Source organism: Rhinoraja longicauda, chromosome 8 (assembly GCF_053455715.1).
Source record: "Rhinoraja longicauda isolate Sanriku21f chromosome 8, sRhiLon1.1, whole genome shotgun sequence".
In the NCBI taxonomy this organism is placed as follows: Eukaryota; Metazoa; Chordata; class Chondrichthyes; order Rajiformes; family Arhynchobatidae; genus Rhinoraja; species Rhinoraja longicauda.
This window is the reverse complement of record NC_135960.1, coordinates 15,420,981-15,433,111: the sequence shown is the minus strand read 5'-3', so window position 1 is coordinate 15,433,111 and position 12,131 is coordinate 15,420,981. Positions and strand designations below refer to the sequence as shown.

The window sequence follows — 12,131 nt, the reverse complement described above, 5'->3', positions numbered from 1 at the left end:
AGGAAATTATCGTAACAGATGTGTTCAATAAAACAAAATTATAAGATATTAACATCAACACAGAAAAGAAATATAACATATTGTGAATAATATTGCTCTCAGAAATGTGGATGAGTGGCTAAAAGTAACAAGACAGCGATGACCTTCCACCTATATTCATTTCTCTGGCTTCACAATTCGTACCTCCTCTATCCTTATCACATGCCTTTTTTGTCCAACCATCTGCCGATCAATCACCCTCACCTGTACCCACATTTCTGTCCTGGGCCTCCTCCATTGTCAGAGTGATGCCCAGCGCAAATTGGAGGAACAGCACCTCGTATTTCTCTTGGGCAGTTTACACCCCAGCGGTATGAACATTGACTTCTCTAACTTCAAGTAATCCTTGCTTTCCCCCTCTCTCCATCCCACCCCTTCCCAGTTCTCCGACCAGTCTGACTGTCTCCGGGTACATTTTATTTCTGTTTGCTTTGTCGTTACCTTCTCCCACCTAACAATGATCTATTTGACATTTTCCTTGATCTCCACCCCCTTTGTCCCCCGGTTTCACTCCTTTACACTTCCTTATCTATGTATCTCCCTCTCCCTGACATCGGTCTGACGAAGGGTCTCAACCCGAAACGTCACCTATTCCTTCTCTCCAGAGATGCTGCCTGTCCCGCTGAGTTACTCCAGCATTTTGTGTCGATCTTCCACCTATCAAGCTTTATCCTACCCTTCCACTCTTCCAGCTTTCTCCCCGTACCCCCGCCTCACCACCATATTCAGTCTGAAGGATACTGACCCAAAACATCACCTATTCATGTTCTCCAGAGATGCTGCCTGACCTGCTGAATTACTCCGCAACTTTGTGACTTTTTATTGTAGACCAGCATCTGCTGTTCCTTGTATCTCCATCTAATACAGCAATGTGGATGGACGTTAACCTATCTAGTCTGCATCAAGTTGGCAAAATTCATTGAGTTTGCCAAGACACCAAAAATGTGTTAAGGGGCCATGAGAAGACACTGGATTCTGCATCCAACATCTTTTGGCTGGCTGACATACTGTTTGGGAAGTAGACGAAGTAAGATCGCCAGCTGAGAGTGCCTAATATGTGATGGTTTTCAACCTAACTTTGTCTTGTATTTTTGCTATTTCTAAAGTCCAAGTCTGTGAACCAGAGAGAGAGAGAGAGACCGTGCAAAATGGAGCAGTTTTACAGGAATCAAAAGACTAATTTCCAAATTATTCAGGCAGTTTGGGCAATTGTGCAAAATATATCAAACCATCTTTTGAATTTAATGATTCTTTTCATCCTGGACACTGTGCTAATAGGAATCCTTCAGTGGTCAAGGCATGGAGAAACCATTCTACCTGAGGGAGTAAAACAAGAGGGATAAATATAACATAGGCACAGACGGAAGAAGGAAAATAAATTGGCTGATAATTTCATGGAGAAAGGAGAAACTTTAGATAAATACAAAGTGCTGGAGTAACTCAGCGGGCCAGGCAGCATCTCTGGAGAAAAGGAATAGGTGACGTTTCAGGTCGAGACCCTTCTTCAGATTGAGAGACAAGGGAGGGGGAAACTAGAGGTATGAAAAGGTATAGAACGAAGCAGAGATGTTGGATGAAACAAAGGAAAGAGATGCCATTGATTGATTTCAATAAGGGGCCGGTAAAGGAGAATTAGAGGCAGGAAGATAGAGCTGATGAGTGGCAGGAAATATGGCTGGACAATAAAGCATCAAGATTGACTGGTTGGACTGTTTCTTGGTCTAGTTTCTGTGTAATTCCATGTAATCTGTTCGGATGGACATCGAGACAACGTCTTGTTCTTGACATCATATGACATGATCTTTTACTTTCACCTGAGCTGGGAGATGTAGCCTTCGTTTAATGTTTTGTTCAAAGGAAATTGTCTCCTAAAGTGCAAAAACTGTTAAGTGCTGCCTTAATTCTTTTCTACAACATGTGGTCAAGGGCGCGACAGTGACGCAGTGGTAGAGTTGCTGCCTCATAGCGCCAGAGACCTGGGTTTGATCCTGACTGTTTGTATGGAGCAGGTCTCCCCGTGATCTGAGTGGGTTTTCTGCGGGTGTTCTGGTTTCCTCCAACACTCCGAAGACGTTTGCAGGCTAATTGGCTTGATAAAATTGGAAATTGTCCCTAGTGTGTGTAGGGTAGTGTTAGTGTGTGGGATCACTGGTCGGTGCGGTCTCAGTGGGCCGAAGGGCCTGTTTCCGCACTGTATCTATAAGCTAAACTAAACTAAACCCTGGAATGACAGATGAATCTTATTCTACCATGTAATCATGGGAACCGCCAAATGAACTGGGCTTTATAAATAATCAATAATCTTCCTTTATCAAAAGAGTGGATGTTAATACGAAAGGAAGACTGAGTCTAAAAGAATTTGATATTTAAGGCAGCTTGGTAACGATGGATATTCATTTTCAGTTGCATGGCTTATCTGAGCAGGATAAAGTGTTGCATGAATTAATGGTAATTTCTTTGCTTTCTAGATTGGGGCTTCAGTCAAGCATGCATTAATGACCCAAGACCAACTCATAAAACCCTTCAGAAGGAACCTGCATCTAATCATATATTTTCTTCAGAACTGTAGTCATAGTACATTGGCTTTACCTGGGTCAAGATAAGTATGTATGGAACTGCATTCATTCTACATCACTTAGCCTCATGGATCGTATGTGTTTGTGCGTGACAATTAATTCCCAGCCTTTTCCAGGACCGTGCTAAGCTAAAATTATACATTGTATCGCAGTGTCTTAGGAGGAATATTACCTTGTATTGTGAGTTTGATTTTCTGTATGATAAAATGGTTTATTTTGTATTTTTTGGGTTGTGGGTGGGCAAACATTGCTGCTAAATTATAAACTTTAAAGGAGTGAAAAGGCCAAATTTGTGCTTGTAGAATTTTCTAAAGAAAAAAACAACTCATTTTGGCAGCATTGGTGAACCTGGTCAGTGAGGGTCATCAAAGTGAACAACTTGGACAGCCGTGACCATGAACTAGAATGCCTTTTAGTACAAAAAACTACAAGCCTTTAACTATGCTACACTTGTTTGATTTTTACACTGAGAATGTCGGAATGGAAAGCTGAAGGTTTCAAAGAAGGACATAAACAATGCAAAATTGGCCTTATTTTGGGTCCAAAGAAAACATGGTCGCCTTTAGTACTCAGAAAAGAGACAGTTTGAACTGGAAAACTGGAAGCAGATGTAACTTGCTCAACCACCGAATCTCTTCAGACCTTTGAAGAAGAACTTTGGTCTGTCAGCTGCCATTAACCTTACTGAAGAAATAAGAAAGACTTGTTCTGAATATTATGAGCAGAACTGTGTAAAACAAAGTATGTTCACTCATGGGTATTTCTGTTGATGTCCACCATAACTCAACTGCTGGTTTCATGCCATTTGAACACGGGGCGTGTCAGTGTAGAGACTGTACAGGTTTCTGAGGAACGTTTGGTCCGTATAGATAGCATAAACTCTTGAGGCAATAGTAAATCTTTAATGTCAAGTTCATGATAAAGGAAATTGCCACTAACTATTGTATTATGGTGATCCAAATGTTCCTAGATTTCCTTTGGAGAGTCTACATCGACTAAAGTTTGCACTGCAAGTACTTACTACCTTTATGTATGTGTATAATTTGCATCTATGTTTTTACATGCCTAATCATGCCTGCTGGAATGATCTTTATTGATGCCCATAACATTGAGTTCTTATCAAAGCTGCACCGTCACAGTGACTATCTTTCATTTGGTGTTAGATCCTTCTTGTAACTAGATGCTGATCAGCCAGTCAGTTCACCTAGTGCTAGACTTGTGAAATTTCCAAACTTTCTGGAAGACTGTCATTGTGAAATCTAGCCTTCTTAATCAATCGCAATTCTTCATCGTGTTTTTATCTCTGATTCGACAGAAACCTGTCTCTTCTTAATTGGCTCAGGACGCATCTAAAAGTATTTTATTTTTTGCCTTAATGCCAGTGGGGTTGTTCATTAGACACACTTCTTTACTTGCAGAGTATTATACTTGATGTGTACACTAGATTTCGTATGGGATTGCCGAGGAGGTAAAATTAACCTTTGGTTAGTAGCACTTAGATGCAAGTGAGACTATTAGGCTGCTGTTTCAGTCATGTCATCACATTCACCTCCACTGAAGATATGGGGTTAAGTGAGAGTAACCACCGATACTTCTGTGAATTGTATCAAAGACTGACTTCTACCTTCCTTCCCATCTCTACATTCCCCCAAACTCTTCCAACCAGAGTTTAATGGTCGATGATTGTGTAAAGTATCATTTTGGTTTTGAAGTGGCATGTCATTCTTTTTCCCCCTCATCCCCACTAGTATTTATTATTGTACTAGATTTTAGGATGGTGTAGATAAAAAAATTAGGCTGTCTGGAATCCTCAGTTCTTTCAAGAAGGATGGGAGCAGAGCACTGCAGTGGCTGCATAATCCCAATGACTTCTGGAAAGATTGTTCCTTGAGGTAATTCACAGAGTTGATCAAATTTGGTGTTTTAATTATGTTGACATGTATGAAGAACGGTCAAAAGCCTGAGGGAGACCACTCCACGCTATGGGTGTATCGTGCTCATTTCAGCTTCACGGGAGAAGATCACACAGCACAAAGAAGGAGCCAGCTTATTTAATAACATCGATGCCAGGGGTGATGTAAAATATTCTACCAACTGACCTAATCAAAATGTTCTCTGTGATGGTCTTGCTGTTAGCCTTTGCCTCCTTCTAGATTCTGATCAGCAAGTCAGTCAATCTAGCTGTCGGCATGTATCTGATGCTTTAGCAAGACTGTCACTGTAGGAGATTTTAACTAGGTCATCTGAGAATTCAAAGTGCAGTTGTGCCTACTTTTATTTCTTAATTAACTTTTGAGTTACAGTTTACACTTGAATGCCTTCTTGCCTTTCATTCCATTACTTTTCCTGCTTGTATGTTTAAAACCACTGGAAACACTGGTAAGCTGCCAGGGTTCGATGCTACTGTGTGTTTAGCCTGTATATCAAGGGAATAATTAATCCTTACACCATACGAATGCTGTGTGCCTGACAAATAGCTGACCAGAGTTGGGGAGGAAAAAAAACCTACATATTGTTCAATGTCCATTGTCTGCCTCTGGGATGTATCGAGGTATCTAATGACCTGATAGATGTTGGTATGTGAGGCTCTCTGTGGTTTGTGTCTACTTTGTAAGATGTGTATGTGTACTGCAGAAGTGTTTCTCTTAACTGGCTGTGTGTACAGTAGTCTTTAAATATGTTCATTTTAGGGGAACCTATATTTATTAAAACAAACCTATACAACAACTATTTTGTTCAAATGGTATAAAAATGATTATTCATGGTCAGCATATGAATACTGTGAGGTATTTAAATAAAACATAAGATCAAGTTTGAGGGCAGTCTTTAAAATTTCACTGAAATTCCTGTCCTGTAAGGTATAAAAAAAATCTGCTATGAAATGACTTGCATGATGTATAATTTACTTGAAACGGTTAATGAAAGTGCTGAAATAAAGTTGATTTAAACCCCAAAGAAACAACTTTCCTTCTTTTGAAATGGTAGTAAAACATCAAGCTACCTAATAACATGGTGCATTTGATCGGTGAATGCGGCTATTAATGAGAACAAATAATAACTTAAGCCTCTTTGATCTATTACAACCATGTGCAGTAAATGTTTTGATGATTGCTAATAAATGTTGAGAAACCAGTATAGTCTAAGGTTGAAATAACCATTTTGTTGAGTTGCTAAAATGTGCATTTGTGTACTGAGCAGTGATTAAAACTGTTCGGCAACTAGGAGAGGCTATTTAAAACGTCATTCTAGAAGGTGAGAGGGGGAAAGTTTAATGGAGATGTGTGGGGCAAGTTTTTTTTTTAATGTAGAGGGTAGTGGGGGTCCGGGATGCATTGCCAGGGGTGGTAGTGGAGGCAGATATGATATTGATGTTTAAGAAGCTTTTAGATATTCACATGGAGGTGCAGGAAATGGAGGGATATGGACAGGCAGATGAGATTAGTTTAACTTGGTAACATGTACGGCAGAAAAAATTGTGGGCCGAATGGCACGTTCCTGCGCCGTGATCTTCGATGTTCTTTTTTATCATTCAATCTTGATTCTTGCTTTCTTTTTTGAATCAAAGAAATAGTAGATTAATGAAAGGAGATTGGGTACAACATTAAAATTGTAGTGGTTTTGTCATGGGTGTTCCCTTGTGATCGAGGATGATGTGCTTCCACTCTGGTTTTGCAGATTCTGAGGTGGCACAAGAGACCATTGTAGGAACTGCAGACTGCTGCACAGATGGGGCAGGAGCTGGCTGAGGGTACAGATGTGTGGGCGGCATATCCTCCCTCCCGTGTGGGGCTTCAGTGTGTTCCCAATGTACGTCCTTACTGTCATCTTGAATCTTGCTCTCTTGCATTCATAGTTGCACATATCCCGGCAGTGAGTGAAGCAGCTTCAATTCTTTAAGGAATCTTTAAAAACATTCTTGAATCTCTGTCCAGTTGATAATCTCCTCATGACATAATTTACAACTGTGCATCACTTTCCAGAGGTTGGTTTGGGCATATGAATAAACATAGGTAACTGTGTAACCAGGGACTTGTTGTGGGCCAAGTGAGGATACTGACATTAGGTTTGTTTATTCTTCCAGTGAATTTACTTTGCAGAGACAGCATTGCTGATGCTTTTTTCAATGCCTTGAGATATCTGTTATATATAACGCCGATCTCAAGCACATGGTAGGGCAAAGCTCGCCACTGCCTGATAGATCATGAGTTTTATGCTGCATCTTGGGCCTTGATCTTCATTCAACCAAAGGCGATGATAGAAGCCATCCAAATTTGTCCAACCTCTCCTTGTAACAAATGCCCCTTAATCCAGGCAACATTCTTGTAAAACTGTACCCTGTGCAAAGCCTCCACATCCTTCTTGTAATGGGGCAAAAAGAATTTCATGCAATATTCCACAAGCAGCCTAACCAAAGTCTTGTAGAGCTGCATCATGACTTCCTGACTCTTATACTCAATGATATGTCCAATGAAGGCATACCATCTTGTGGCGCAAAGGGGAAAGGTTGGTAGATGATACTAATCTTGTGGATGTTGAAGTTATGGTTCATCTTCTCATACTTCCGTAAATGAATAAATGATGTGATGTGGATTTAGCAGCTTAACTGCTAAGGCTGTGATGACCTTGGTTCTGAAGTGTATTCACTGTAGGTTGAATTGTTTCCTATTGATTCTAGCAGCTTACAACCCAGTGGTATGAATATTGATTTCTCTAATTTCTAATTTCAAATAACCCTTGCATTCACTCTCCATCCCTAGTCATCCTGTTGGTTTCACTGTTCATATCCCTTCATTGTCACCACCTCCACAGCTAACAATGGACCATTGTGGTCTCCTTGGCCATCGGTGCTGGCTCTGATTTGTTCTGTATCTTTTCATACCTCTAGTTTCCTCTCCCCTGACCCTCAGTCTGAAGAAGGATCTCGACCCGAAATGTCAACTATTCCTTTTCTGCAGAGATGCTGCCTGACCCACTGATTTATTCCAGCATTTTGTGTCTATCTTCGGTGTAGACTAGCATCTGTTGTTCCTACAGATTTTTAAGATTAGCTCCATGCTAATGGGAATTTTATTGGAGGTTATATATCCAATTTTGTGGTGAGAAAGATTAATGAGACAACAACATGGCCATTTTGATACCAGTCTTCACCAGAAGCAAAGTGCCCCATGCATTTAACAATGTGCAATCTTACAGATCTATTCTACATTTCCCTTGCACCTCATCCCCTTTGATGTCTCGTTTTCACACCTTACCCTTCCATATCTCTGTGTCTCCCTCTCCCCTGATTCTCGGTCTGAAGAAGGGTCTCGACCCGAAACGTTACCCATTCCATCTAACCAGAGATGCTGCCTGCCCCGCTGAGTTACTCCAGCAGTTTGTGTCAATCTTTAACGCCTGATGCCCACACATGCAGTCAAATGCAGAAATCTGGCAATAGCTAGCAGTAACACCCTGCTCCTCCACATGAGGTGCTGTTGCTGCATTTGCAGACTCACAGCAATTGTTATTTATCATATCATATATATACAGCCGGAAACAGGCCTTTTCGGCCCTCCAAGTCCGTGCCGCCCAGCGATCCCCGTACATTAACACTATCCTACACCCACTGGGGACAATTTTTACATTTACCCAGCCAATTAACCTACATACCTATACGTCTTTGGAGTGTGGGAGGAAACCGAAGATCTCGGAGAAAACCCACGCAGGTCACGGGGAGAACGTACAAACTCCTTACAGTGCAGCACCCGTAGTCAGGATCGAACCTGAGTCTCCGGCGCTGCATTCGCTGTAAAGCAGCAACTCTACCGCTGCGCCACCGTGCCGCATTGACATCAACTTAGTCATTTAGATTCATTACAAACCAACGATGTTAATTTTGGTAGAACAATGTCTGAGTTGTTGATGGGCTGTCATCAGTGCTATGGAAATATGATGGAATCTATTATTAAGTAATAATGGAGACATAAAGTGTAATAGGATTGGCAGAGTCAACATAGATCGATGAAAGGTACATCATGTTTGACAACTATGTTGGAATATTTTGAAGCCGTAACTAACTGAATAAGAGCGAACCAGTGATACGGTGTGTTTGGAATTACAGAAGCTTTGTGATGATTAAAATTAGAGCACGGCGACTATTTACAAGAAGATTTTTACAAATGACTTACAAACCATTGTAAGCATAATGAGTAATTGAAAAGTAAAAGTACATGCTTTGTGCATGGGAAATCATGCCTCACAAATTTGATGCAGCTCTTTGAACAGGTATCCAAGGGAATTCACAAGGGCAGGGAGGTGGACGTTATCTGTAAGAACTTTACCAAGGACTTTGACAAGATCCTCCATGGTGGACCTGTCATGGAGTCGTACAGCACGGAAACAGGCCATTCGGCCCAACCCGTCCATGCCATCCAAGGTACCCATCTAAGCTAGTCCCATTTGCTTACATTTAGCCTGTATCCTAGTCAAGTCAAGTTTATTTGTCACATGCACATACACGATGTGCAGTGAAATGAAAGTGGAAATGCCTGCGGATTGTGCACAAAAAAGAATTACAGTTACAGCATATAAATAAAGTTAATACAGTTAATACAGAGAAGACAAAATTTAGTCCCTGGAGTTATAATAGTTAACAGTCCTGATGGCCTGTGGGAAGAAACTCCGTCTCATCCTCTCCGTTTTCACAGTGTGACAGCGGAGGCGCTTGCCTGACCGTAGCATCTGGAACAGTCCGTTGCTGGGGTGGCAGGGGCCCCTCATAATCTTGCTCGCTCTCGATCTACACCTCCTGATGTATAGGTCCTGCAGGGGGGCAAGTGTAGTTCCCATGGTGCGTTCTGCCGAACGCACTACTCTCTGCAGGGCGCACTACTCCCTCCAAACCTTTCCTATCTCTGTACCTGTCCAAATGTCTTTTAAATGCTGTTTCAGTGTCTGCCTCACCTACCTTCTCTGGCAGTTCGTTTCTTATACCCACCACCTTCTGAGTGAAAAACTTGCCCACCAGATTCATATTGAATCTTGTCCCTCTCATCTTAAACATATGTCCTGTTGTTCTTGATTCCCCTACACTGGGTAAAAGACTCTGTGTATTCACCCGATTATTCTCCTCATGAAGTGGAATAGTCTGTAATGTTAGATCATATGGGGTAACCACTGGATCCATAATTTGGTGGAAGAAGTCAGTTGGAGGTTGGGGATCAGCAGTGTGCTGCAGGGATCTGTATTGGGCCCACTGTTATTTATTGGCATTAACAGTTTAGATGACAATGTAGTTAACATGTTTAGTAGATTTGTAGATGACACCAAAATTATTGGTACAATGGGGAGTGAGGAAGCCTATGTAAGAGGCCACGCATTGATGCGGTGGTGGAGACCAAGGTTCGATCCTGACTGTCTATAGGTGCTGTCTATACGGAATTTGGCCGTTCTCCCTGTGACCACGTGGGTTTTCTCCAGATTCTCCAGTTTTCTGCCACACACGAAAGGTGTACAGGTTTGTAGGTTAATTGGCTTCTGTAAATTGTAAATTGTCCCTCATGTGTTGGTTAGTGCTCGTGTACGGGGTGATCACTGGTTAGTGTGGACTCAGTGGGCCGAAATGCCTGTTTCCATGCTGTATCTCTAAAGTAAAACTAAAGCCTAAAGTAAGTTTACACAAAAGTCTGTCTCTACTCTGGGAGTGGGCCAAGGAATGGCAGATGGAATTTAACTGGTAAGTGTGAGGTGATCACTTTATGAGTTAAATCCATCTGCCATTTCTTGACCCACTCCCCGAGTTGATTCAGTCACTTTTGCAAACTTACTTTTAGTAAGTCAAACCAGGGCAGGACCTGCACATTAAAAGGTAGCACCCTGGAGATTGTGGTAGAGCAGAGAGACTGAGGCATACAGGTACACATTTCCCCGAATGTGGTGAAACCAGTGGAGTTGCATCAGGGTGGAGTTTACTCTTACTTTTCATCAGTAAAAGAATTGAGTCCAGGTGTTGGGACGTCATGCTACAACTGTTTAAAGATGTGTGTGTGTGTATCACTGAATGATTCAGTTATTGAGCTGTTTGTGTGGGAATACCGTTTGCATTTCCTGTTTGCATGAAATGCAGACATTATTCCCAGACATACAGCTGCTTATTGTCTGTCATGTTACTTAAGGAATCATTGAGAAAGGAGGGAGTCTGTTCATCACATCAGGTCGATTGGTCCATCCTGTGTATGGAGGCATCTTGCACCTTAACTTTCAGAAGAAAAAGTGATTAGTTAAAAATAATCCATCCTACTTGTTTCTCGATGTGACCTTCTCATAATTCAGTGAGCTAGAGATACCAAAGTTTCAAGGCCATCTGGAAATAAATATCAGGGACAGAATCCGCTTGAAAGATGATCCACTGGGTGGCGCCATACGATGGCAGCCTCGCCAACAGTCTGTCTCGACTTTTCTCCTTTTGTTGTTTTTAGTCTGTTGTTAAATGTACGTTTTAGTGTACCTTTAGTTTTGTATTATGTGGGGGGTGGGGGGAACTTTAAAAAATCTTTTTCCTCCACGGAGATGCGACTTTTCCATATCGTATCTCCGTCCGCGCTGCGGCCTAACATCGTGGAGCTGGCGGCATCTTGCTGGGGATTGACTTCGGAGTTCCAACCGCGGGAGCCTGCGGACTTAACATCGTGGAGCTCGGGGTCCCTTGGTCAGGGATTGAATTCGGGAGCTCCAACCACGGGAGCTTCGACCGCACCGATCGCGGGACCTTTGATCGCCCTGACTGCAGGGGAAAAGGAGGGAAGAAGAAAATACATTATTGCCTTCCATCACAGTGCGCTGTGGTGGATGTTTATGTTAATATTTATATAGTTATGTGTCTTGTTGCTTTTTTAGTATGACTGTATGGCAAATCAAATTCCTTGCATGTTTTTACATACATGGCTAATAAATTAATTACAATTACAATTTTAATATGCTTCAGCAGAACTACTTTATCATATCATATCATATCATATATCTACAGCCGGAAACAGGCCTTTTCGGCCCTCCAAGTCCGTGCCGCCCAGTGATCCCCGTACATTAACACTATCCTACACCCACTAGGGACAATTTTTACATTTACCCAGCCAATTAACCTACATACCTGTACGTCTTTGGAGTGTGGGAGGAAACCGAAGATCTCGGAGAAAACCCACGCAGGTCACGGGGAGAACGTACAAACTCCTTACAGTGCAGCACCCGTAGTCAGGATCGAACCTGAGTCTCCGGCACTGCATTCGCTGTAAAGCAGCAACTCTACCGCTGCGCTACCGTGCCGTACTTTCATAGTAGGAAGGAACTGCAGATGCTGGTTTACACCGAAAATAGACACAAAATGCTGGAGTAACTCAGCCATACAGGCAGCATCACTGGCGAGATCCAGATGCTGCCTGTCCCGCTGAGTTACTCCAGCATTTTGTGTCTATTTTCGGTGTAAACCAGCATCTGCAGTTCCTTCGTACTATTTTGATAATGCTTGGTTGTGGTCCATACTGC

The 12,131-nt window shown here is 42.1% G+C and overlaps 1 protein-coding gene across 1 annotated transcript in view; it reads left to right on the top strand.

The window, feature by feature from the left end:
• The window catches only part of kif5c (kinesin family member 5C), a 130,869-nt gene extending 125,280 nt beyond the window's left edge, over positions 1 to 5,589 (top strand). The window contains exon 26 of the mRNA XM_078403358.1: positions 2,508 to 5,589. Within this exon, the coding sequence (XP_078259484.1) occupies position 2,508 (1 nt within the window). The 3' untranslated portion in view covers positions 2,509 to 5,589. The remainder of the gene's footprint in view (positions 1 to 2,507) is intronic.
• The last annotated feature ends 6,542 nt before the right edge of the window (positions 5,590 to 12,131 follow it).